The sequence below is a fragment of the Sebastes fasciatus genome, chromosome 23 (assembly GCF_043250625.1).
Source record: "Sebastes fasciatus isolate fSebFas1 chromosome 23, fSebFas1.pri, whole genome shotgun sequence".
In the NCBI taxonomy this organism is placed as follows: Eukaryota; Metazoa; Chordata; class Actinopteri; order Perciformes; family Sebastidae; genus Sebastes; species Sebastes fasciatus.
Genome location: NC_133817.1, coordinates 15457969 through 15485535, shown reverse-complemented (window position 1 = coordinate 15485535; position 27567 = coordinate 15457969). Strand labels below are relative to the sequence as shown.

The following is a 27567-nucleotide window of genomic DNA, read 5'->3' as shown; positions in this document are numbered from 1 at the left end:
CCGTTTTGATAGATAAGAGGCTTGCAGCTGGAAAGCCACGGCAGCAGCGGGTTTTGTGGGTTATAAAAGCGATGTAATCTGGTTCTGGCAATAGACATCTAAGGAGTTTAGGGAGGGAAAGACTCACTGATTTGTGGATTTGAATTGGATTGAGACTCGTTTAGAACCAGATCTAATGTGGCAAATGGCTGTAATCTAAGGAGGGGTTGTATGAGAGAATAGGGAGACCGCCACCAGTGACACATGATAAGTGAAGCTCACTATTTTGCAGCCTCTCTTTCTCATTCTCTCTGCCTCCGACTCATTTTCCCCTCACGATTTCTGTCACTAAATCCCACTTTCTTTACAAGTGATTTTTCATGTTTCCCTTCTCTCGCCCTGCCACCACGCTTCTCATCTCATCTTTCTATGCTCATCCACACTATTTTTTCTTCCAACCCTCTTTTTTTCCCCTCACAGTAATCCTCTCCTCCCGTCCCTCCCTCTTCTACTCTTGCTGTCAGATCTCTCTATCCACTCCAGGCAAATTACACTTTTCAGATTACACCCCAATTAAAGGCCCCGTTGGTACTCTGTTTGCATGCTGCATCTCGTCTCTGGAAACAGAAAAATGAACTGTGTGTCTGCATGTGTGTGTGTGTGTGTGTGTGTGTGCGTGCACGGCAAAAAGAGCCATTTAAAATACAAGCGGCTGATAAAAGCATATGTGCGTGTCTGCGTATGTCTAATCGCAGACGGCAGCCTCTTGCTAAATCCCTATTAATGATCCTATTTACACTTGTTGCCAGATTGATCAAAGTTTAGCAGTTGTGTGATCCGCGGCCTTTTCATCTCAGCTGGTTTTGGGGGGGTGGGAGAAGGGAGCGGTTGTCTGTGTGTGGGTGTTAGTCTGTGTGTGTACGGAGGGTTGCAGGGAGGCTGTTAGTTGGCACAGTATGGGGTAGTTGGCACAAACAAGGGCAAGACGCCATGATATAAAGGCAGGGAGCTGGATGGTGTTGAGCGCATTTAAGTAGTGTTTGTGTCGCGTATGTGTGGGGTGCGAGCTGCTGGCTGAGATCTGAGGGTTGAAGGAAAAACAGCCATAATGGTCGAGGCCAGCAGGTGCTGCAGAACAAAATCATATCTCGAAGTGAGTTACAAAGTGGATGGAGCCACTGGCTTTGTAAATTTACATTTTAAAGTTTGTTTTAAATTAGGGACGTGACGGTGAAGACATTTTCCAACCGGTTAATAAACTTGGTGACAACGCTGGTGTTACCAATTACACCATTTTACAAGGAAAGGCGACGGTCAATATGTGTAGCGCTTACTTTGATCTTTACCGTAGGATGGTTGTGTGTCTAGAATATCTGAAATATTGGCAAATAGACGCTTTTGCTTTTCGCTACAACACCAAATCCTTCGCCATCGTCTTGTCTGTCAACTCTCTCTCGTCCCGTGTGTGTGAAATCTGACTCCTGCTGCTCAATGCTGAGACTACGTATGGAGCAGACACATTCACTTTCAGTTTGTAGCATCTGTCGTCCAACTATCTATTGATAACATGGCACTGATAAGCGAAAATGAACTAAATGGGTTTTATTTCTGTAGAAAAAAGCAAAACTACGCAGGGGACGGTGGGGACGTAATGTAATCGGTGTGTACCCGAACACAGTGGAACACCGGTGACAACAGACTACCGCGGCAAGTCTATTTTAAATAACATAAAACACTCAAGTGGCCTATAAGTTTATGGTATGGCCTTAGTTTTACAATTCCGTCTTCAATCCCTCTATCCCTTCATTCGTTCATCTTTTCCACACTGATCTCCATCTCTTGTCCCTCTATTTTCCCCCTCATTCTCTTCTTTACAAAGTGCCACTAGCCCCCACACTCAACATACTCCTCTTGTCTGCCTTTTGCCAAATATACTTCCCCTCCTCTATTTTTCTCTCCCCAAACTCCTTGTGTTGTCCCCTCAGGTCTTTGCCTTGTTAATTGTTCCAAACAGAGGGAAACTTAAGTCGCCGTCCCCGTAAAATAATATTGCACTCATTTGTTGGCCGCCAGAGCTTTGGCCTGAAGCGGCACAGACAGAGATGAGGTTCTGTGAGGAAAAGAGAGACAGATGACACGGAGAAGCGCAAACAAAACAGAGACGGGAGGCAGAAGGAAGGAGAGAGAGAGAAAACAAAGGCTATTTTAGCTAGAGAAGGAAAGTAGAGATGAAAGGATGGAGGATGGTGTGGCTGAGGTGTTTTATAGACCCTCTCTACTATCCACTCAGCCCCCTGGATCATTCATCACCTGGACAGAGGCCCTAACAACACACACACTGATGCACATACACACATACGCACTCACACAAAATCCCTTCCATTGTCTTTATGGGTGTTCATTTTCGGTAAAAGCACTTCCCTTATACTATGTTTGATACGCTGCATCCACAAGCAAGCATAAGCTTGTGTAAACACACATATGTCATATGCAATAAGTCAGTTTCACAAGACAAGGTAAGATTCATGGTTTACCACTTTCACAGCGAGTAGTTTATACTTGTGTCCTGAGAAAACATTTAACCTTGGCTAACATTCTTGAGTAATGGATGTTAGCTGTTTTTTTTACCAAAATAAAATTGATTAGTAAAAAGTTATGTGGAGCAGAGTTTGAAGGAAAACTTCAAATTGTAACTTATCAAGGTTAGGAAATGAAAAAATGAAGAAGATATGATAATTTTATTGATTTCTTTTTATCAAAACATTTGGTAAAAGTAATTCCTACTAACATGGAAACCATTACCATCAACAGATGCCCATTAAATCCTCCAAGACACGCAATTAAAATCTGATTCATAATATGAAAATGTGGAGGCTATCAGGAGAATCTTAGTGTCTCTTACCCCACAGGAGGAGGAGGAGGAGGATGAAGAGAGATTTTCTTAAGCCTGCGAGGAAATTAGCTATTCACACTGTCGCTGCCTACTCACAGTCCTATTGGCATGCAAATGTGCCACTGATTGACATCAATCATCTCCTTTGCCTGTCCAATGGTGAGCCCACACTGCTGGAGTTGACATTGAGCGTGCCGACTTTGATGATATAATGGTGGCGTGTGTGTGTGTGTGTTTATGGGATCTGTGTGCAGAAGTTCTGTTGAGTGAAGATTGGATTGAACGGTACTATCAGTGGGTGAGCTGGGAATGTCAGAGGCTCACTTTTGAGGAGACTATAAGGTTGTATTCACACCAAGTCAGGCATTGCGGCAAAAACATCAGTCCTCCCATTCGTTTTAATGCGAGTAGTGCGTTTAACCTGCAGCGGTGGGGACGCATAACCTGACCCGCAAGATGGTTTGTTACACAGAACCATCTGAGAAGCCATCATTGGAAACTGTTTGGAAAAGGGCAGGCACTTTCAAAAGAAACTTGGCAGGTGATTGGAGGAATTATCTGTCAATCAAACTCAGAGAGGAGTAAAAACATCACCTTCAGTGCCATTCTTTGCTCTTCTTTCAATGACTCTCCAGGTCAATTGATGCCATTACAGCAATTTACGCTAACCTCTTCAGGAGCCACCATTGTTGTTAAGAACGAACAGTCGCCACTCCGTGTCTTTACACACATCTAAGCCACGCCCATAGCTGCCAGTAGTTCCTCACAGGACACTGATTGATTCGTGCTTCTGGCTGGCCGGACACGAGCGCATTAATTGAAGCCTAACAAATGGATTTTCGTGTGATATATGGTTCCGCGATTCTTGCGTGATCTTGTGACATCGTGGGAATCCAGCTGCCTTGCAAGGGTAGGGGATGCAGGGGGTGCCGGCAAAAAGTTGAAACAGAATAAACTTTTGGAGAAACGCCAATCCAACGTCATGCTGTGGTGGACAATCACGTAACCTGGCGATACAGAGCCGTACAACCCAACCACGAGGGGACAAAAGACGTTAATCGTCGCGCAGTAGCTTGGCGTTAATGGGCCATTAGTGACACTCTCACACCGCCGCTACAACCCTGCGCTAATCGCCGAAATGCCTGATTTGGTGTGAATGCAGCCTGAGAATGAGGGGAAACAATCGACTGACAGGTGGAGGGGATAGAGAGGGTTCTGTGTGGACAAGACAGGTGGAGAGATACAGCAGAAGTCACTCTTGCATAAATAGCTGAGCTCTCAATTAGCAGCTGGCCTTCCCCTTGACACTCACAAGCCTCCATACCATGCACACTCACTGACAACAGCAACAAAACGTCTATCACTGTTTCTGAGTGAGACTATGCTGTGTGCATCTGAATGATTTATGATGTCGCCTTGCATGTTGTGTTATTGTTTTCTTGTTGCTTGTACTGTATATTTATGCATGAATGTGTCGTGGGCAGCAGCTGACTTGCAGCTGTTGTTTACCTCCACTGCAGCGGAACGCTCACACTTGCAAAACTTGAATATGCATAATATGACACCACATAGTGTACAAAACAGAAGGCCAAATTGTCCGCGCTAACTTCCCCATTGAGCTCCCCAGAATCCCATAATAGTAGATAAATAGTTGCCAGGCAACAGAGCCTAGCAACAGCAGCAGTGTAGATATGCTATCGCTGTACAGGAAACACGAGGGGGGAGAAATGCCTCCACTTTCGGCGTTTATTAACAGAGGGTCCGGGGAAAACATCAAACTCTACTGAAATGGATCGGCCATATCGACACAGATCCTTTTTCCCGCTGTATGGCTAACACAATGAATGGCCTTTTGATGAGCTAGTGTTCAGTGCTGGCTCAGGTTCCTGTTGACACGCTCTCATAGAGGTACAAAGGGATGTATCCAAATGTGACGAAAAAAGGCGACTGCGGAGGCAGAGTTGGGACAATTACATAGCTTGAGATCAGTATGTTCCTACAGAGTTGAGCTACAAACACAGAGTCAGTGAAAAGAGTTTATAGTGTGGTTATTCTTTCTACTTAGCCATGGGCCTACAACAAGAAAAGACAAATGCTACACAATGAAGCTGACTACTGTTAGTAGCACATTACCCTGGCCTGAGGATCCAATGTCTTGGATGATGACAATTTCTAAGTAGCGATTGTTACCATGTTATCATGAGTGTTGGACATAGAGTATTTACTGAACTACACTGCGTTAACACAGGCTGTATAGACGATGGCCTTGAGCACAATCTCCTCCATTAACTCCAGAATACAGTTTGGCACGCTCTCGCCTGAAGACAAAAATGCCTTTTTTTCTTTCAACTGATGAGTAATTTCACTCCTCATCCATAAATCAATTATGTATAATCCCCTGATACAGAGAATTAGTGGCCATTTAACATGAGGAAGCTAAGTGTTTGAGTGTGTGCCCGTGAAAACGTCCATGTGTGTTTATGTGGGGAACAGTGTGAGGGGATGATTTGTGTTAACAGAAAGAGTTACTGATGTAAACACGCTGTATTTCTGACTGAGGACAAAGTGCTGCACTGGAGAACAAGCTGGAGTCTCCACAGAGACCATGGACATAATATACAGGGCTATATAACACTGAGTAGCTGTTCCCACAGTCGTTTGCCATGGTGATGTTGCAAAAGCATCAACAGTTCAGTTCAGTCTGGGTGTTAACACATCTTAGGTTACAGACTAAATCATCCTCAGCATCTAGCTACTTAATAACAAATGTATTATTAGGAGCATTTAATTATGTAGCTTCACACCTTAACTGTGAATTTTCATAAAACACCGTTTTTGTTAAAGACTTCCACTTTTAGAAAACAGTCCTTTAAGCAAACTGAGAAAAGACTAACAATAATTACCCATTATGGGATGAACCCAGTGTGTATTTATCTCGCTCCTGAAGGAGGAGATGTAAAGGGAGCACTACAATCAATGAAGGGAAGGAAATAAAGGATAAGATAAAGGAGGAAGAATTTATCTTCAATATCATTTAACATATTCATAAGCAAAAAAGACAAACTGACTTTTTTATGAGCCGGCGCTCTGGAGGGCTCTAGCACTTTTGCTGGCATTCTTCTGGGACAAATGAAGCCTAAATAACATTTTCCTAAGAGATGAGAGAATGCACCCTCCATTCCTCCTCCTCGTTTGCTCGTTTTGCTCATTTTGCATATCGTCCAACACGCACCACCCCCACCCGCCACGACTCCCAAATTGGCACCGCAAGCTCATTATTAAACTACTGGTAGACATGTTGGCCTTATGTGCAAATCAGAAAGGAGTCGCGGCAGCTGCTAGCTGGCCTGATGGTTCTTGAGCAAGACTGGAGTGCGGAATCAAAAACCTCCACTGAGTAGTTGTTTTAACACAGGGAGAGATGGGGGAGGCAAATTGTGGTGCTATATCAGCTGAGGCTGCGCAATTAATCAAATTTCAATTACAATTTTAGCTTCCAATACGGGCGTAAGAAAATATAAAAAAATTGTGATTTACTCAAATTTGATGCATATGGTGGTGTGTTCTTTATATTTGACAGTTTAAGATTGAAAAATCGCAATATATCGCCATGCTTACGGTATCGCAATATATCGCAATATATTGAATCGTAACCCCTGTATCACGATACGTATCGTATCGCCAGATTCTTGCCAATACACATCCCTAGCTTCCAACGATTGTGAAAACACGATAATCGACATAAAACGAGCATTGTGCCACAGTCTGTTTTGCGATGACGCTCTCATTTTGTCTTGTGTTATAAATACAGCACACCCCTTTTCTGCGAGCAGCTCTAGGTTGGCTTGGAAAGGCCCGAGGTGAAGGTAGCGCTTTACAGCACACCTCTCCTGGACCTCGCCACTTAGCGCTCACTGTGCCCCTCTCTCCCTGCGGGCAGGGACGGAGCTCTCTGCTCCCGGCGAGCCTGACAACTTGGGCGGAATGTCATCAGTGCGGCAATGTCTACAACCCACCCGACCCGTCTTGTAACACGGACCCTGTCTTGTTTACCACACTTTGTGGGTGTGACTTTTTTTGCCATGTGATCTCCATTCATATCTATACAACCAATGGGTTTATGATTAAATTGTTTGCAAGAGCACAAAGTTCTTCATAGATCTAGCCTCTTAATTTGGCTCTCAAAGTGCACCAGATTGAAGCATTTAACTTTAAAACTAGGGTATAAAATGTTCTTTCTAAATGCATGATTTTTCCAAAGTCAATGGGAAAATCGTGTTAAATAATCGTGATCTCAAAATTGACCAAAATAATCAGAATTATGATTTGTTTGCCATAATCGAGCAGCCCTACAGCCCACGAGGAGATCATTTGACTGACCATCAGATCAGCCAATCATGTGAGGAAAAGCTGCGAGGGGTAAATCAAGGGGGCAACAGCTCCTTCTCCGTACTCCGGCATCCATCGCCACCTCCTTGCTTCTCCTATTTCTTCATCCGTCTGCACAGAAGTGAGCGGGACTGATGTTTCTATTTCGGAACGTGTCTCCCTCGGCGTGTCTTCGTCGGCCAAGTCTGTAGCCCACGCTGTGTGAAACAGGGTGCCTGCCAACATGTTCTAACACACAGTTACATCTGTAGTGTGCTAAGCCGCCAGGGAATCAGAGCCTAAACTGTAGGGCATTGTATCACAACACATGGTACTAGTGAGAATAAATAGAGCTAAACCAACATCCACCTTTAAAAGCACATTAAACGTGCCGATGATGCAACGTGATGCAAGAATGACGCACGTTTTGTTTTTGAATATCCTTTTGATTGTTTCATTTATGGATTTCATTTAAATTTGATAAATCTTGCATAAAAATGGGAATCCCAAAAAAGTAGACAGCAGGGTTTTGGTCACATATGAACTCCGCTGGCGACGACGGTTCCCTGCTGAGAATGCACACGCTGTTTGGGTTCTTACTTTTCTGAGACTGACGGCGCTTTCTATGTGGCTGCAAAAGCTTACTGGACGAGACTTGGAGCTTGACAGTTAATCTGCTACTGCGGACGCTGGCCAAGCGACGATGGCGGCGGCAGAAGGAGAGGAGGACAGTGGTTTGGTTGGTTTGCCAGTTGTAGGAGCGGGCAGCTGAGACTAAACGGCAGTAATGGCCTAACGAGGAGAGATCTGGAGAGCCAAACCAGATGGAACGGCCACAGCCACGTGCCTGCCTGGCAAAGCAAGCGGCTTGTTAGCCAAACACAGACAGAGATTTACTAGAAGATGGAGACACAAAGATGGGAGGAGTGTTGAAATGTCTTCACATTTTCTGTTTATATTACATATTTAATGGATGTTTTTCTCCAGTCCTCTCGATGTGCTCTTCTCACCTCCTTTCTCCTGATTGATATTCAGCACATTCGGTGACTAAGCTTTTCCCCTCCTTCTTCTATGTGCTAATGGCTTAACTTTAATGAAGTTGATTACATATGGGGAGCAAAAAAACTAGGCCTCCATCTCCAGGGAGGAGTGTAGTAGACGACGAGATGCCGCGCTGAGTTTTAGTCAACAATGAGAGCACACAGACAAAAAAGGGAATTGGGGTTGAGGGGTGTGTGTGCACATTAGAGCGTCCTCGGAAGTCAAATTTCCCAGGGTGCTCAAGTGTCAGGAATCAAGGACGTGGAGAAAGGGATAAAAAAATATCCATGGTGCTTGCTTTTTAGAGGATTCATGCAGGTATTCTGACACAAAGATACACTAAAGCACACGCACACACCTCTCTAAGCACACAGAGCTCCAGTTTGTGGAGCTGCAGTGCCTCTGTGATGGGTAACCTAAATCCATCTTTGACTATTACGACAGTGAGCAGTGACTGGACTGAGGTTGTGCCGGCTGATGTCATGCTGGCAGACAATATTTTGACAGATAGGAGAGGAACGCATGGTATTCCCAATGCTTTTTATGCTTTTGTTCACAAAAGAGCACTGTGCCGCACTGTACAAAAAAAGGATCGTCTTTCTCTCGCGACTTCTCCCGGTGGATCATTTCCAATTTGTTTTTGAGCTACATTAGAGGGAGGAAATAGGAAGCCGACGCTCTAATAGAAAGACTCATCTGACAACTTCTCTATCATGCTGGGTGCCTCTGCTCTTATTGTAGATTCTATTATAGTGATGAATGTTTATAAGAACCCTCCAAATAGATACTTACAGTAACACACTGTAGGTCTATTTTTCTATCCGTATTAAACAAACCACAAGTCCAGCCTCGCAGCAGGGATGGATATCAAGCTGGCACTTGCTGAGAGAGTGAAGGAGAGAGATGGATGCATGCGCAGTGATGGAGTCTCACGTGAAACTGCACAAAAGGTGTCGCAAACAGTGTGTTTGTGCTAGTGATTCTGGGCTCTGGGGGTATTGCTTTCCTTAAAAAACAATTAATGAAGAGTTGCACTGGCTCCCTCCCTGGATTTTAGTTGGCAGGAGTTGATGGGGAGAAAGGGAGGAGGGGGGCACGGATGCACAGAGAGTTGGGACTGAGTGCTACACAGCACCAGGACACAACTGACAAATAGCTATAAATACTCATCAGGCAGAAGAGGAGATATGTAGCAAGGGCTTGCAATCGAGTTAGCTACATCCAGGCTAGACCTGGATGTGTTATCAGTGGACATAATGGGATATGTCCTCAGAGACGCTTACGCCGAACTACACCAGGCAGCGGCGTGGAAAAGTCACATTTTTCTGCAGCCGGGAAGCGTGTTCATGTGTTTCAGGCAGGAAGAAATTCTTTGTAACATAGGTCAACATCTCACAGGAGTCACAGGATCTGTTTACTGTTTGGCTGCGGTCCTCTCTGGCTGCACTTTGCCACTAAAAGTTCAACTTTTCCCAACTTTTGCTTTGCCGCACTTCACTGGAGAATCAAACGCTGAGCTCTGGAGCAGCCGCCGTAGCTTTTCATAGACATTGCATGGCAATTCGCCGCCACTCTGGTGTGACTTCTGCAGTTACGATTGCCTTACATACTAGTGAAATAAGACAGATATATTTGTAAAATCAAAATATTTTCGAAATCAACTCAGCTAGAAAACCACAAAGCCATACGCTCCACAAAAAATAAAAGCATAGCATAGCAACTGCTTAGCAGTAGATAACATTTGCTAACAATGACGATCAATGAAAACCTCTTTAGGTTTCGGAACCGCATATGCACGCCTCTATCGGGCTGTTTTTTAGTTGCGTGTAATCAAAGATTAAAGGGGTCTTTGTTCCAGTGCTTTTCCGCCTGTGTTGATGTTGAAGTGTGTAGTCCTAGGGCAGAAACTGCAGGTGAGATTCAGAGAGAAAGAGGAGAGAGAAGAAGGGAGGTGGCCTCCCCTTTAGCTGACACAGGCTACTGATAATGTGCCTTAGTCTAGACAGTGATGAGAGCCTGTGTGAACTCTAAGACACACACAGATTACAGCACAGCTGCTATAAAGGACCACACCAACCCACAATTTTTAAAAAGTGTGTTTTTAACCAATTCTGCCTTATACCTTAAAAACAAGGAGTGTCTCTAACTGCAATTATCATTCTGTGTGTGAAGCAAGCGGGGGGGGGGGGGGGGGGAATCCCATAATCCTTTGGGAGCGCTGGTGTAACTGAGATAAGAATCCACTTATTAAGGTCTGTGTTGAGGATGGGAAAAAGAAAGAAAGGGCGAGGTGAGAGGAAAAAGAGAAGACCGTGAGGATAGGTGTACACGATTACAGATGTTAATTTCTCTTTCTCCTTTTTACTTGCCTCTGCCGTCTTTTTTCACATCTTTCCCAGCATTCCCCCTCTCCCTCCTTCCATCCCACTTATTTACTCTCTCACTCTCCGTCTCTGCTGTCATTGTGTGTACGAAAAGCAGCTTCGGTACCTGAGGCACACTTCAAAGTCTTGATGTCAGACAGACAGACCCAGGGACCCTTTTAAAAGATGTGTACGCTGGCATCTGCTTAATGGGCGAGTCACAGTAATCTAAATCGCAACTCACTGACACCACCGCAGCTACATTAGAAGGTGTGTGTGTGTGTGTGTGTGTGTGTGAGCATGTGTGTGTGTGTCTGCGAGATGAGTGGGAGGATGAGCTGAGCAATATAAGAATGTGCAAATAAAGCAAAAACAAACAAACAAGCAGGTGCTGGGAGACGCAGCCGATGTTTGCAAGAGACTAAATACATGTGGAGGCGAAACGGAAGCTTCCAAACACAGAATATACCCAACACATTGGAAAAGAAATCATTCATATACACCTCCCATTCACATGTTCTCCATCTCAATCTACCTGCAGTGTCAACAGGTTTGAATACACCCACGTATACGTGCTTCCATCTGCAGTCTCAGAGGTCTCCCTTCGCTACAGAGTGCAGCCTAGCCTAGCCTTGCCTCCCTGACTGGCTGGCTGCTAGCATTTACTGCAGGGAGGAGAGAGAGAATGACCCAGTTGTGAGGCAAACTGTTCTCTGCAGAGAGAGAGAGAGAGAAAGGGAGAGAGACGGAGAAAGAGAGGAGGAAAGGAAAAAGGTGTGTGGGGGCACTAGTCGCCCCCAAGAGACCTACGGTGTGCAATGATTGGCTACAGGCGTGCAGCGAAGGGGGGAGTGAGGAGGAGAAGGAGGGCTCACCTGCAGTGGTGTGCCCTCTATAGCTGCACAGCGATATATCACAGAGACTCGGAGACAGGAGGCAAGTCAGAAAAAGGAAAAGGATGGAGATATAGAAGAGAGAAAGGAGGGATGAGTTGCTTCTACGAATCCAAAAAGAATGAGAGAAATATCGGTGCCACCACTGATGCAAAATGGGGAGAAAATGGATCTGCTTCAACCAGTCATCCATCAGTGATTTTGAAAAAAAAAAAAAATCCATTACACGCAAAGTGATGAAAGTTTGCGTTGAGTGGAATGAAGAAGAAAGAGAGACATACTCGACAAGGAGAGCATTACTTTGCTTCTGATAAAGCAGCCCCCTGGAATGAAAAGAACATTATCCTTGATCTTCATGAACCTTTAGTTATGATACTGTACCATAATATAGGAGGTATTGATGTGAAATTACACTCTGGCCCTGGCAAGGGTTACTGCATATAGCCATCCATCCAGCGAGCAGGAGCACGCTGTGTGACTACTTGCTAGACATCGTATTGATTTTCTACTGCCGGAGCACAAATTAACAATCGCCACGCGATGATTTGGTACTCGCACACAGGCAAATGCCAACGCATGCAACTAAATTGAAATGATAATTAAAGCGCTGTAATTTTGTTGGGGGGTGGGGGGGTGCAGCTACCATAAACTTTTTTCTATACCGTTTAATTAACGTTTAGGAATTGTTAATTAGATGTTGGAGAGCCCATGCCTTCACAGTCTGCTACACAAGAGTAATTAATGCCAATTCGAGCGCTTCTTCCAAAAGCAGTAGCGGGGTTTCCTTCAGCGGCAGCCACGGAGGGTGATTCTTAACTGCTCAGCCACCTTTGACATGAGTAGGAGTCTGAGTAAATGTCTAGGTGTGTGGGAGACAGCTGTGAGTGTGGAGTGTTTCTCTGTGGTTACCTACTCAATGATCCATCAGTAGAAGCGAGAGAGAGAAAGCTTGGACATAATTACATTCCCATTTACTGGCTTGACACCTGCTTGATATGGCTGAAGAATGTTTATAGTGATGCTAATTAACTGGATGAGTAGAATCTAGGCTTTAAGAATGAGCTTGACCGGCGAGGTGGAGAGAAAAACTTGCGTGTTTGTATGAGTATGAACATTTGAGAGATGTAACTATGCAATTATCTTATAGACCCCTTTTCTGTTAGTGAACATGATGACGTATTTCCGTGGGCGAAGCGTAGGTGGAGGCAGAATAATTCTCTGAACACGGTAGCTAATGCTGGCCGGCAAGTTTTATTGGCTTTTTAACAATTTTTAACAATGGCTGGGGAAAATAATAATAAAAAAATCGTAATATGTACAGTCACTCTAACTATTAGCAATGTTTTCTTTCCGTCTCTGAAAAGCGTTGGCGATATTGCGGCTTGCTAGAGCCTCGAATCACAGTTTGTCATCTCAAATGTATGCGATATCGATTCTGGTACCCAACCACACAGCAAGATGACATTTTCAATGTGTGTAACTTTAGCCCACTACTCTGAGGTGATTCCAGTTTACCTCCAGTCTTTCCCCAGTTTTGCCTCCAGCTAACACCGTGATGCAATCATGGCATCGGCTGTAAAGGGGTCTATGTTATCTGAAGCGTGCCCATGTCAGCCCAAACCTATGTAAGTGCACATTTTGTTACTGGAATGATATCTGTGATGTTTGCAGATTTTAGTTCAGACTTGTTTCCTTCTCCTGTGGTTGCTGCTTTGCTTCCTTCATACTCCTTGTCAGTCTTTCAGTGTAGATCCGGATGCCTGTGCATATGTGTATATATATAAATAAGCATGTGTGATTAGTGTGTCATCATTCTGACAGGATCCAAACACAAAAGGACTACTGAACTACTGTATTGGACTACATGGGAGTTCAAAGGTTTTCATGTTATGTTCATGGCATGTCCACACACGGTAGATTTCAACATATTCTCAGCAGTCAAAATATGGCGAGACAGCTGCAGTTGCACCCAGAAGTCATTTGAACTGACAAAATACTGTTTTCCTTCCAAGGTCTATGAATTCTGAGATTACTGTTGAAGTACTAGACGAACTGAGTACAGATATAAAAAAAGACAGGCGCAAATTATACTATGCGATCAAAGCACAGCAGCCAACCTTGTCTTAACCCTGAGCCAGCAACACATCAGAGTCAACTACAGTTCAAACTGCCAGGAAACGGAAAGATCAGAAGTTAATCATTTTCTCACTCCAACTTCTCTGCTGGCTCGAGCCTTTCAACTCCATGTACACACTGCGGAGAATAGCCACTCAAATCACTCACGGCTCAATAGGCTGCCACATACTGGTACTCTTCTCAATAGGTGCAGACTCACGAGAGTGAAATGAACATCAAACTATTTCGCCACTCTCACCCTCTCCTCCCATCAGACCGTCTCCCTTTATCCTTTCTCGACATTCACTCCATCTCTGCGGCTTTCACCCATCATTCTCGCTCGCCAATTTTGCCCTCTACGCTCTTTCAGTCTCTCTCGCAGCCACGCTTCGTCTTTCTGTAGCTGTTCACCCACTCTCTCCCTGCTTTCCATGCCAGAAAAGATCTGTGTAAATAAAAATAATAAAAAAAACACATTTCTGCAAGCCTTGTGTCTGAATACTAATTCAATTTCAAAAGGCAGGTTGGGGAAAATGTTAAAAAATATCCAGCAGCGTAACATCGAGTTGACATTCCGAGGTACTTTAATTTCACTCTGACTAAGAGCTGCTGCAGCTAATCAGCAAGTCAGAGCAATACAAACAACATCCAGGCTGTAGCACTACATGGACCATGATTCATAGCTGGAGGCTCACCTTTGCGACAAGCTGCAGCAATGCAGGAGTTTAAAGCAATCGAGTGCTTCTGACTTAGTGTGCAAACATGGTGTCAACCCTGCAGTGAAGCGGCTGGTTACTAAGGTTGGTCGTGTGTCTGTCTGTGTGTGTGTGTGTGTGTGTGTGTGTGTGTGTGTGTGTGTGTGTGTGTGTGTGTGTGTGTGTGTGTGTGTGTGTGTGTGTGCACGTGCCATTGCCCTGCTCAGCCCCTGGCAGCTCATCAATTATAAAGGAGCCCTGGAAAGGAGGGATAAAGCCAAGCGACAGCAATGGCATCTATAAATACACACCTGAATGACACAAGTGAGGTGAACAGCTATTTTTGCATACGACCGCGTACGCACACACACACACACGCGGGCAAACACGCTGAATGCACAAAGCAATGTCATCCGCCAGATCGGGGCACTTTGTGCGGATCTGTTGAGTCAGGAAGTGCAGAGCGGCTGCTCTTTGCTAACCTGAGCACCATGTGATACTCCGTCTAAATCAGAGGAGAGATTGCTCTCCTCCTCTTCCCTCACGTCTTTCATCAACTAAAACACGAGTGTCTCGCTGAATGGCCAAATGGAAAAGTTGAGGTGGGTGTGTGTGTGTGTATGTGTGCAGGAGCGCGGGTAAATGGTCTGGAAGACATGCTCTATCACTCCCTGGTGGGCCTTTGCTTTCTGCTTCTACCTCACTCTCTGTTTCCATGTCCCTCCATCTTTTCATTTTTCCCTTGGATTATTTACTTTATCTCTGCATCCATTAGAGCTGGGACGATTCACCTACCTCCCGATTTCATACTATCACAATACTGGGGTGCCGATCCTACAAGTATTGCGATTCGATATTACGATTTACTACTTTTTTAACACTAAACTAAAGTTGAGTCATACACTTCTAGCGACTTTTACTTAGGAATATATGTAAATTAATATATTAAAATGTTTGATTTTCAGCATGTATGTAGTCAGAGATGTCCTGAAGTCAAATATATCAGTCATTGTCAGGCATTATATATATTAAATTTTTTCCAGCAACCAAAAATTCAAAGAATAAAGACATTTCCCTCACAAATTAGTGGTATTTTCTTGTTGTAGCGTCGGCCGATTTGACCACGTAGATGAGAGTGACAGGTGGCTTGACCGCACGTTACCGCAATACCAGAATGTTAGCCATCCATGACATAGTTAGCACGCAGCTTTAGCCGTGATGTCTAGCTCTGCTTTTCCTGGCGATGTGTGAAACCCAAAGTGTTTCCATACTTTATTGTATGTGTAGTGTTTACCACTTTGGATTTAACATGCAAGGGTTCATGTCGTATCCATGCACACCCTCTGCCATATTGTACTTTACTGTTTCGGTTTGTTTTGGTTGACGGATACGGAACGGATATGACGTCACATTACTCTGACTACAACAATAAAAGCGGTAACTTCCTTCTACCTCGGCATAGACTTAAATGAAGCAAATATATCGATTCTGGGATTAAAAAATCGATTTCAAAATCGTAAAAAAACTAAATTGCGATACATAGGCGATTTTTTTCCCACCCCTACCATCCATCCATCTCTGCTTTCTCTCTCTCACCCGCTCCATGTGTTGCACATTCAATCTCCCAGCAATATATCCCTCTCTGCATCTCCCCATCTGTCTTTTCTGATTCTCCATCATGCATCCATCCATCCAACCGTCTCTCTTCATTTCCCTCTTGTCTTTTTTCAACCCCCAAAACCATGCCCAGTTTCCCTGCATTTTTCTCTCTCTCTCCACCCCGGTCGTCCACTCCCCTTCCCTCACTCCCTCCAACTCTACCCCATATCTATCTACGAGCGAACACTGAGGCTTCCCGACTGAATTCAAGATGTACTCTTCCTGCTGCTGCCCAGTCAGACCGCCTGGCTACTGGACGAGGTGTTTTTTGTGTTGGCAGCTGGCGTGGCAAGTATTGTGGGGATTGTAAGCACGCGAGGCAACCACTGCCTTCTGATGCCCTTCCCAGGCCATTACTGGACTTCACTTCTCATTAGCTCCCATGATTTCCCGCACTGAATTCACTATTATATACACGGAGACCTCCTATACAAGTAGGACACACACATACACACAGACTATTTACCAAATCTAGAGGAGGAATTGGACTTTGGAAGGGGGCCTATTAAGCAAACATTGTGCACCAAGCAATTACCAGAAGAAGATGTATGTGGAAACAATTGGCCAGGAACAATGGTGCAAAAGAAAAGAAGCATAAGGTGGCGAGGGGTTCCCATTGACTGATTCCCCTTGACATGCCTTTCTATCCCTACAACAAATAGCAGAGTAGCAGACAGCAGTTAACACAGCGAGACGAAAACACCAACACATTAATATTGTGTTCAATCAGCCTTATAGCTTGTGAGGTCGACAGCACCTGTCATCGAACACCGGACCGCTATCGTCGGATCAGATCATCCTAATGTGCACTCAGTCCGTTGTATCAGCATAATGTCTACGCCGTGTGCAGTAAGCTTCCCTGGGAGTTCAATACATCACGATATACTCTCAGATATGTGTGTGTTTTCCCTGCGTTGATGCCTTCTATATACATTTGATCCTGTGTGTGTGGAACAGCCTGTGCTACCATGGCAACTCACGACTGAGCATGCTTTAGTGAGTGTTGCTGCTGCGCTGGCTGGTGTGGGGAGCAGCAACACATGCAGCGCCAAGGCAACTAGGAAGACTGCTGAGGAATACTTAACAGTATTGGAACATCGACATTCTGGGAATACTGGCTGAATGCAGCAGCGGTTTAGACAACTGGGCTAGAATGAATGGACTACTGGGTGGGGTTGTAATGGCTACTGGCCGGATGTGATAGTAGCAGTGTGTGTGCACCTGCGTTGAAGAGTGTTTATAGCACAACAAGGGTGGGTTGGTGAGGGGGGGGTTTAAATCAGAAACCACTGTCCACACACACACACACACACACACAACGCCTGCCCGTCCTAAAGCATATTTCATCATTAGCTCTAAGCAGTTAATCCTCTGCTCCACTGACCATGGCTCAAGCTCAGCCCATTTCAATAATCTGCATCTGGGACTAACCAACCCATCATATACACACACATGCACACAGACAAGCACACACACACACATGGGAAACAAGGACACAATCAACCCACGAAACATATGGGACTGGTCCAGAGCAATAAATATCTCACGTAAAAAAGCTCTTACACCCACACATCTATCCATCCATAATCTATTGTGCCAACAGCAGAGGCAGTTAGCAGGACAGCCCACGTTCGTTTTGTTAGACGGGGAATGCCACAGAAATGCAATGTTAATTGTGATTGTAATAAGTTCAAAAGGAAATAATTGGACGTACATTTCAATCAATGTGGCTGTGCCATCTGTTGTCTGAATGTCTTACTGGTACAGTTGGTCAAATACTGCCACGTATATTTAGTTTTACTGAAACACATTTCATTGAGGCAAAGGTTTGACATGATTTTCTCTGAACTGCATCTGCTTTTTAAAATACTGATACATTCAGGGGAAATCTTCATATTAGGCTTGCAGCGGTAGTCGCAGTAAAACTCATTTAGTTCATTTTGGCGTATCAGCGCCGTGTTATCAATAAATAGTCGGTAACGACTAAAAACTGAAAGTGAAAGTGTCTGCTCTGTACGGAGTCTCAGCTCAGAGTAGCAGGAGTCAGATTTCACACACACACACAAGATGAGAGAGAGGTGACAGACGATGACGGAGAATTTGGTGTCGAAGCAAAAAAGCAAAATCGCCTATTTGGCAATATTTCAGAGTTAAACCCAATGCTATAAGGGAACCATAACTGTTAATGAGGCAATCGCCGTGAGGAGGACGGAGCGGTCACAGCCGGTGTGCACAGCTGGTCTGGAGAGGCACGACACAGCCGTCCGACGGTAAAGATCAAGTAAGCGCTTTACATATACTAAGCGCCGTCTTTTCTTGTAAAAATGTAGAAGGAGAGAAGATGACTGTAGCGGGAAAGAGCTGTACAGAGCACAAAACAGAGAAATTGGCAGAGGTTGAGTCAAAAGTGAGAGCTTGACCTTTCCCTTCCCAACAACAAACATTAACCATTCAGCGTTGGGAAATTGACCCGTTTCTAGCTCATCTCCCCTGACAACCTTAAATGACAGATCTCTCTTTCTGTCTCTACACTACTCGTGCCAGCTTCTCCTTCAAGAAGCTATAGCCTTGCAAACTACCACTGATTCGCCTTTCTGTCTCGCTCTCGATCCGTCATGTCACTCTATCCTCTTCTTTCACTTTTTTTCTCCACTATTTTCTCCATCTCTTCCCTCTTTCTGTCTTTGCTTCTTCTTCTTCTTCTTGTTCTCTATTCTCTAGTCTGACTGGAACAGATTGAAAAGTGGTGGCTGCGGTGAAGAGGTGAACAAATTGTCACAACCCCAACACCCTTGCTCTTTGCCTTTGGCCAAATACTGACTAAGTGCTCTGTGGAGAAGACGTTTCACTCCAAGAAGCATGCACGTGTCTGCTTTTACAGACACTACTGTACCTTTGGAAGTGCCTTTTGTAGAAACTGGTGATATCTAGGGCGCAGAAACATAAACACACTCATCCTCAGCTTCTTCGACACCGCTACCTTTTCATGCCATGCCTTCGTCTGTGTCAAGTTCAAGGTTAGCTGCTCATTGTATTGAGCGCCAGTGCTCTCCCATCAGGGACGGACAGAGCGGAGATGCATTAGCACCTCGGCAGGTGGCCTTCAATCTCATCTCTTCCCTCCACTTCTGCCCTCCACACCTCCCTCTCGTCCCATAGTCCACCTCTCCATCCCCGGGCCCCGTGGAGCTACCTGGCCAGCCTTTGTCCAACACTGTAAGTGTTCACTGATGCATGCATGTGTGCTTATCTCAATATATGCAACCGTGTGCAGTGTGTGAGTATCATGCGTGTGTGTCCGTCTCATGCTAATGTGTAGCCTGACCAGATGACCATAAACTAAACCAAAGCCCGCAGGGGGGGTTAAGGCTTTCCCCTTGACCTGCTGCTGTGCACTGACCTGCAGTAACTGGGTTTAAACCTTACCCAGCCACAGACCTTTTATCTCCATCACATCTCCATCTCCTCCTTTAAGCCACAGACCAACGCACACACAAACTGACCGACGGACAGGCTGACGGAAGCCATATGGTCCATTCACTTCCAATGGCAGGAGGTAGCCATCAAAGAGCTCTCTCACAGCAACTCCACTCAGCCATGGACAGATAGACGGAGCAGGGGGGAGGGAGATGAAGGGGAAAGGGGAAGACGGAAATTATGAGGAGAGGGCGAACGGAGGTGGAGAGAGGGAGGGGAAGCAAAAGAAATGAGAGGAGAGAAGAAGAGACATTCAATCAATTCAAAAGAGCTAGGAAACCAAAAAAGAGTGAAATGGAAAAAGGAATGGAGGTGTACGGATCATATGAGCCCTGTGTGATGTGAAGGCTTTAAGCCTTGTGTGAGACAGTAAAGGCCAAGCATGGCTGTAGCTGTGGGCATGTACAAAATCCTACTGATTCGACAGCACTGCCTGTTTTATGCTGACAGGAGGGTGTTATGAAATTCCGCTTAGACTGTGTCAATACGGACTTTACACAACACAGCCACTCAGCATCAGAGACATCTAAAAGGCAATGGCTATGTATGTGTGTGGTCTTGCGCCGGTCTTTGCGAGGACGGACTTGAAATTGGTAGACCATGAGAGCAAAGCGAGGCCGGTCCTTTCTTCTTCAAAGGGCCGTTTGAGAGTAAAGACTTGGTTTTTCCATTGGTGAATTTCTTGTCGTTTCTTCTCGGGCCAACCTTACTTCCAAGATTTTCTGTCACTTTTTGCTTTCCCACGCCTACAAAAACATCCTTATGCTCATCTTTCAGAACAACTATACAATTCAGTCCATCACAACCACTAGTATGGGTGGGGGGCAAAAAATCGATACAGCATAGTACTGCGATATTTTGCGTGGCAATATTATATTGATACAGTATCAATCTTTTATTATATAAACTATTGACCTCGATCGGAATCGATTGGTACCAACCATGTCATGTTAGCTTGTCAGGAAGAACACTAAATAACGCTCCAAAGTTACTCAATTTTGGCGAGGAAAAACTGACCCTTGACCTCTGACCTCAAGATATGTGAATGAAAACTCTGAGATGAACAGAGTTAAAGCTGTATCTTATTAGATACAACAGATGTTGACAAACTGCATAATTTGCAGTTGAAAAAAAGGTAATAAATCGCAACATATCGCAATACTCAGCACATTGCAAAATGTTTAAAATTGTCAGAATATCGTATTGTGGGGCCTCTGGTGAATCCCAACCCTAACCACTAGTGTTAAGTCTACAGGGGGACATGTCCTTACTTCTTTCTTAATCATAAGCCTACATTACATGAAGATACTCAACGGTAATGGAGTCTAATCGCCCTAGTCAAATATTGTTCCAAGCCTCCTGTTGATCTCTAGTTGAGGTTGAAGTTGAGGGTTAAGTATGCAGATGTGATAGTGAAGGTTGGGTTTAGGGGCTAGGGAATGCATTATGTTAATATATAATATGTTAATCATCAGTATAGAAGTACAACCATGTCTGTATAGTCTGGTCCACTGCGGGTCTTACGTTATACTAACATACTAATTTTACTCTAACCCCCATCACATAAAACAATTTCACAAGCAAATTGAATTTAATTCACTCAGCTTCCTGTCCGACTCAACTTCATGATGTCATAAACGTGAGCCTGTAAACACTCAACATTTAGCTCACCCAGACTCCGCTGCATTAACGTCCATCCACTTTAACTCTTTTACCGTAATGCTTAAATTTATACAGGGTGACGTGTTGGTCACAGCGTCATAAATAACAATAGAAAAGACTGAAAGATTGGTGTGTGTGAGAGAAGAAGTGAGAGAAAGGAGGAGGAAGAGGAGGAGGAGGGGGTTGAGGGATGGAACAAGTGAGGTGGGGGAGTGTATATAAATCAACATCCATTAGCGGAGGGGTTATAAAGTCACTGATGAAGGAGGTGGACTGAAGCTAGGACTTTTTATTGTCTTGTTGTTGCCTTTTATTGCCTGTGATGTCATCTAATGGTATACAGTTAACGACATGGGAGGGGAAAGTATGTACATGGGAGGGGAGGATGGGCTTGTAATAGGGCTCTGTGTGTGTGCATGTGTGTGTTGACACGGGATATTGATCACCTTTTGTCAAAGATGGTGAGCGTCTGTGGAGTTTCTTTGCCTGAATGTATCCCATATGTGCACAATCTGATCTTCATTCATGTCGAGTTTGAGAAAAACAATGCCAAAAATCCTGCAGACGCGATTCTCTCAAGTGCCAATATGTGGCTTTGAGAGGCATGTCTGGAGAGAGGCCAAGAAGAGAAAGCACAAAGATAAACAGGGGAAGAAAAATGTTTCTAACATCCTGAAGCAAAAACAATATTCATAAAAAACACTTGTTATGCTTTTAACACTCAAAAGCCACTAAATCTTCCCTTTCCTAACTCGCACTCATCATCACAGACGAGCAGTAGGTATTAAATATGATTGCATATTTCCCCCCGTTCGAAACATCTGCCTACGTGTCGGTTATTGTCTCACAACATGGAAAAACCGCTGCCTCAATCACTCTGCTCCCGTGCGGAACAAAGCCAACAAACACAGACAGGGGCCGTAATCAACAAAAACAAACAAGCAGCCCTCCAGACTGACGGTGTATCGGGAGAAAAACACACTTCTCAACATCGGTTGCTTGTTCCGGCCTCAATCGCATCTTTGTTTAACTTCCTCAAATCTGTCTTTCATCTTTCTCCCTTCAAATCATCCACATACAAACTTTCTTCCTCCCCTTTAAGACATGCGTCATTTCAGGAATATATAGTCCATCTGTCCAAACTCTCCCCTCCAGCTCAGCCTCCCTCCATCCTTCTCTCATTCCTCCTCTCTGTGTAATGCTGCTTTCAACCAGGCCTGTGAGGCTCACTGCCCCGGAATTAGTCTCAGTCATGGCCCCCCTACGATATATATGTGTGTGTGAGCGCGAGGGAGTGGGAGTAAAAGCACAGGAGCTGCCACCCTTCTATCACATCTAGCAGCAGTGCATCATCCCATTAGCCCAGAAAAGGGCTGCCACACGAGGGAGGGCACAGGGGCACGGGGGGGAGTCTAGGGTGGAAGCGACAACACGCCAAAACCCGGCTTATCCAGTGCTGTTTAACTCGGAGGAGACAAATCTTGTTTAGCCAAGGGCTTTGCTGTCACACAGAGTGTGACATGTTTTTCAAGGGAGAGACAGATACAGTATGGTCAAAGTTGTTCGCTAACACTATGGCAGACACTCCCCAGCTGCAGAAACATTACTGCAGGAGCTCCAAAAGCCATCAGAGCCCATAAAATTACTAATAATGTAATAATAATCTAGATTCCCTCTTATTATATTGTCAATTAGTTAAAGCAGCAGTAGGTGAGATTGGAGAAAATGTGATTAAAAAAAGTTATTTTTATAAAACAGTCGCTATATCCTGACAGTAGTGCATGAGACAGGTAATCTGAAAAAAAACAACTGATCAAACGGTCAAACTAGGGAGCGCTGATCAAATATGATTCAATATTCTGTTACTGTAATTCCTATTTCTCGCCTCAAATGTTTTCAGAAACATCTTGTAGTGTACTGTTTAGCTGTAAAATGAGTGTGTGACCCCGACAGCCATGTTGAGATCTGTTAAGGAAATACCAAGCGCCGCCCACCAACCGCAGCACAGCCAATAGGAACGCTTAATAGGGTCACTCTCTCTGAAATGACCTGTGATTGGCCAAAGTCTCCCGTCAAGGGCTAGATTTTTTTAAAGCCTGAAAACAGAGCCATGAGGAGGTGCAGAAGTCTAGTTATCTCTCAGAACACTTGAATCACAATATGCTGAAAAGTTATTATGTAATTTTTGCCCAAAAACGTTCTGCCAAAGCGTTAAGTAATTCACTTAATAAAGGATGTATTTCATCCTATTCTGATCCCTCAAATTGCCTCAAGAAAACAGATAAGAAACTTTGTCTAATCGATTCTGCAACATGCTGATCTGTGCTGTCTAGCAAGTTCTGCAACATGCTGATGCGTGCTGCAATCTGCCCCCAGGGCTCTGGATTTTATTCAAGTCCAAAGTGAAGGAAAAGTGCAGCGGATGCTCCTGATACTGGGTGTATGCTATGTGTGATATATGGTGCAGTGGATGAAGAGGATGTTGAGAGATACCAGATAGGCTTTGCTCTAGGAATAAAACCCCCTCAGGGGGGCTCTCCTGATCCCCCTCCCCTTCCTCAAAACACACACACACATTCAAATTCTCTCCACAGTGAAGTACACACACTTCCTCCTTTCACTCTCTTTCATGCACACACACACACCTCTTTACCCCCTGCAAAATGCAGCCGACTCAGCTGATTTGCCTGAAAGTCAATCTGCCTTACTACTACTATCCTTCCTCCAATCCAGCAGTCCCCAATTCCCAGCCCTTACTCCACATTCTAACAGAGGGGAAACCAAATCTCTGCCTCCATCAATTCAGCCATTCGTCAGTTGCATTCCTGCTTCCTTACCTTCTTGACTCGTCCGCTTTTTGTGCCGACGAAGACCAGCGAGTGGTTCTTGTAGACGTACGCGATGACGGAGGTCATTTTGTCGATGGCGTCGGAGAAGAGAGGCTTGCCGCGCACCATCTCGGACACGCCCAGCGGCGCGTTCATGTCGAGGCCGCAAAAGTCGTCGTCGATGGTCAAGAGCTGCAGCGGAGAAGAAGAAGAGAGCAGAACACATTAGAAATCTGATTCAGTTTCACTCATTAATATTAGAAATACGAATGTCTTTGACCACAGAGTTCACGTGAAGGGCACTGCTTAGGCATCTCTTGGATGGAGCTGTATGCTGCAAAGGTCTTGAAGGGATAGTTTGGGTGTTTTGAAGTAGGGTTGTAAGAGGTACTTATTCATAGTCAGTGTATTACCTACAGTAGATGACAGTCGGCACGCCCCCAGTTTTGAGAAGCAGACAGGAGTTACCACACGGAAGTATAGCAATGTACTGCTGTGGACGGAGCCGGCAGCAAAACATATTTTAGCCACCTAAAAGAAAGGCCCACCTAAAAAATCATATCAGTTTAAGTGTACGCTATATTTAGAATAATTTACTGACGTCAGACAGCCATTTCCAACGGGGAACTGAAGTTGTTGTATCCATGTATGCTCTTGCCAAAGCCACCAGACTCCATTGAGAAAAACTGTAATTTTACCTTGCAAAACACGGGGGTTGCTGGTCTACCGCTGCCTCGATCGGTTAGTTTGTTTTTGTGTTATCGTGTGACTTTGGTGAATCTTAACTAACCAAAGTCACACAATAACACAAACAAACTAACCGATCCAGGCAGCGGTAGACCAGCAACTTCTGTGTTCTGCGAGGCAGAATTACATGTTTTTTCAATGGAGTCTGGTGGCTTTTTTTGAGAGATGACGATTTCAGTTACCCGTCGGAAACATAGACTGTATAGCTGTCTCACGGCAAGGTGAACCAGTAAAAATATTCTAAATATAGCGTACACTTAAATTGATATTGATTTTTTTAGGCGAGCCTTTCTTTTAGGTGTTTAAAATATGTTTTGCTGGCGGCCCCGTCCTCAGCAGTACATTACTTTGCTTCCGTGCGGTAACTCCTGTCTGTGTCCAAACTGGGGGCGTGCCGACCGTCATCTACTGTAGGTCATACACTGACTATGGATAAGTACCTCCTACAACCTCACTTCAAAACACCCAAACTATCCCTTTAAGGGAGGAAGGTTTGGGGTAAGTTATGCAGAGAGTCTGGTAGCAGTATTGAGCACGGTTATCCAGATATAAACCGACATTAATGAAAATAAGAATCAAAATTTTGTATTGCATAATGTATTTCTGTAAGGGACATTATAGGTCAAAGAGAAAACAGTTTGTATGTGAGAGAGAACGTGTGAGCATTTGTATGCATGTGTGCGTCAGCTGCAGGAAACGGCGAATGTGGAAAGCAGTAAGAGAGAGAGAGAGAGATGAAGATGGAAGAAGACTGCAGCCAGGCTCTAGCTCTGTAACAGCGCCAGAGGCTGCTCTGTCAGGCACAATTCCCCACCGTCCAGCCAATGCAACAGCAACTGCAGAAATGCCAGTGCGGCAAGATACTCAATGTGAAACGATTCAAAGTGAACCAAGTGAAATAATAAAAGAAAAAAAAGCTGCATCATCACACTGAGGCGAATCACTGCGATTCATCTAAATATATATATATGAAAATCGGAGTCAGAGTGGGGAGAAATACAACTCTTGACGGAGGTTCATCTGTTATGCTTTCTGTGCGGACATGCTGCTGTGATTTTCTTATTAAATACAGATGGGTGTGTTCCATGTATTGTGCCTCTCTACATTTTGTGTTTGCACGCGAGTGTTTTATCCTGCCGGGGGGATATTCACAGCAGTCACTGTGGGCAGAATGACTTATGGGTTTTGATAAGAGAATAATGGTGCTGGGGATTGGTCATTATTCTATGTGTATGGACAGATTTGAAACACTGGCTTTAGTACTGGAGCAGGCGTCGCTGTTGATTGATAGCTTAGCAATGTGGTGGGTTGTTGTCGGAAGAGAGAGGCCTTGGAAGTCGACGGCGCTGTTACGTTCTTTCAAAACGCACAGAAAAACGTCAGTAGTAAGAGGAGATAGCGGGTATGAGTTATGAAAAAACAACCTGGGCCTTACATGTACATAGGAATATCCTTCCTTCAGAAGAAAAAAAGGTGAATACGCACTGATAAGATCTCGGCTTTCATTTTAGCTTAAAACTTATCGAACCATTTCAAGTCTCTTGTCGCCTAGCGGTTTGAGCTGTCAGAGGTGGGGTGCTCCGGGGGGGCAGAGGGTCTTTTTAGTTTATGTCTTATTTTTCCTCCTGGAAGTGCACCCCCCTGGGCTTTCGATCAATCTCCTCGAGCACCAAGTGTCTCCTCACAACCTTTCACTAAAGGCCATCATCATCATCAGAAGCCTGAGAGCCACAGAGGAAATATGAGGCTTGCTTTCATTAGACAAATGGAACATGGCTTGTAGAGGCCTCTATGAGCTTTAGGCTATAACATGTTATGGTTATATGAAGCAGGTATGGATGATCGATAGAGATGACCTGAATTTGGGTCAAGATCATGTCATATGGTTAGAGGGTTTGAGATAAGGACAAAGACAGGTGGAGTAAAGAGAGATGATGAATAACAACACAAGACTGAGATGCCAAAGAGTCAACAATGATGAAAATTGGTGTACGAGAAAAAACATATTTAAGTGGACAGTCTTCCCCCCTGACCTTTTCACAACGAGCTGATGTCAAGAATGCACTCTCTACAGGTCCTACAAGTCATGTGGCGGATCACTGCTAGATTAATGGTGCTCTGATGAGAACCAGGGTCACTCCATGCAGACAATGATTCATAATCAACACATTTCTTCCTCTTTTCTGACTCACTAACAAGCCAACACTGATCTCCACTATAGTGTTTACTTTCTGTATGTATTCTCCAGTAACCGGTAGAGCTGTTTCTCTATGCATTTTGTTAATAGTCCTTGTTTTTGTGACAGAAAGAAACACCCTCACTGTGTTGCCATCAGTTTTAGAGTGGTGCAGGGATGACGTATTTTTGTAGGCCAACCAGGAAGTTAGAATTGCCCTCGACAAAAAGCAGAATTTTATTTATTTTATTTATTGCAGAAAATAAGATCTGTGGCAAACAAACATTTATGAGCGTGAATGCAAATTGCCAGAAGTAAAAAGCTAACGTTAGGCTGTAAACGAAGTGAATTACACCACCGGTTGCATGAGCGCGGGTATACACAATGAGGCTGTAAAGGCGGACGAGTCGGCTTGTTGACGTTTTGTAGTCTCATTTAGCCACTTGTTAGCAATCGCCTTTTTTAAGACACGTAAAAGCTTCAAAATTCACGAGGGGGGTATTTACTGACATATTTTATATTATAGAACAAAACTTTAAAATCTTTTAAGCTTGTGTTAACCACAGACTTTATTTCAAGCAACCAAAAACCAATTCAAAAAACCCATTGACTTCCAGACGAGGAAACCGAAGTGCTAAAATGTTAACTCATTTCTGGGTTTTAGGATTCAT

At 44.4% G+C, this 27567-nt stretch overlaps 1 protein-coding gene across 1 annotated transcript in view; it reads right to left on the bottom strand.

Moving 5' to 3' along the window:
• The window catches only part of plxna4 (plexin A4), a 452991-nt gene that overhangs the window by 211064 nt on the left and 214360 nt on the right, over positions 1–27567 (bottom strand). Inside the window, exon 4 of the mRNA XM_074624835.1 lies at positions 23983–24165. Within this exon, the coding sequence (XP_074480936.1) occupies positions 23983–24165 (183 nt within the window). The remainder of the gene's footprint in view (positions 1–23982; positions 24166–27567) is intronic.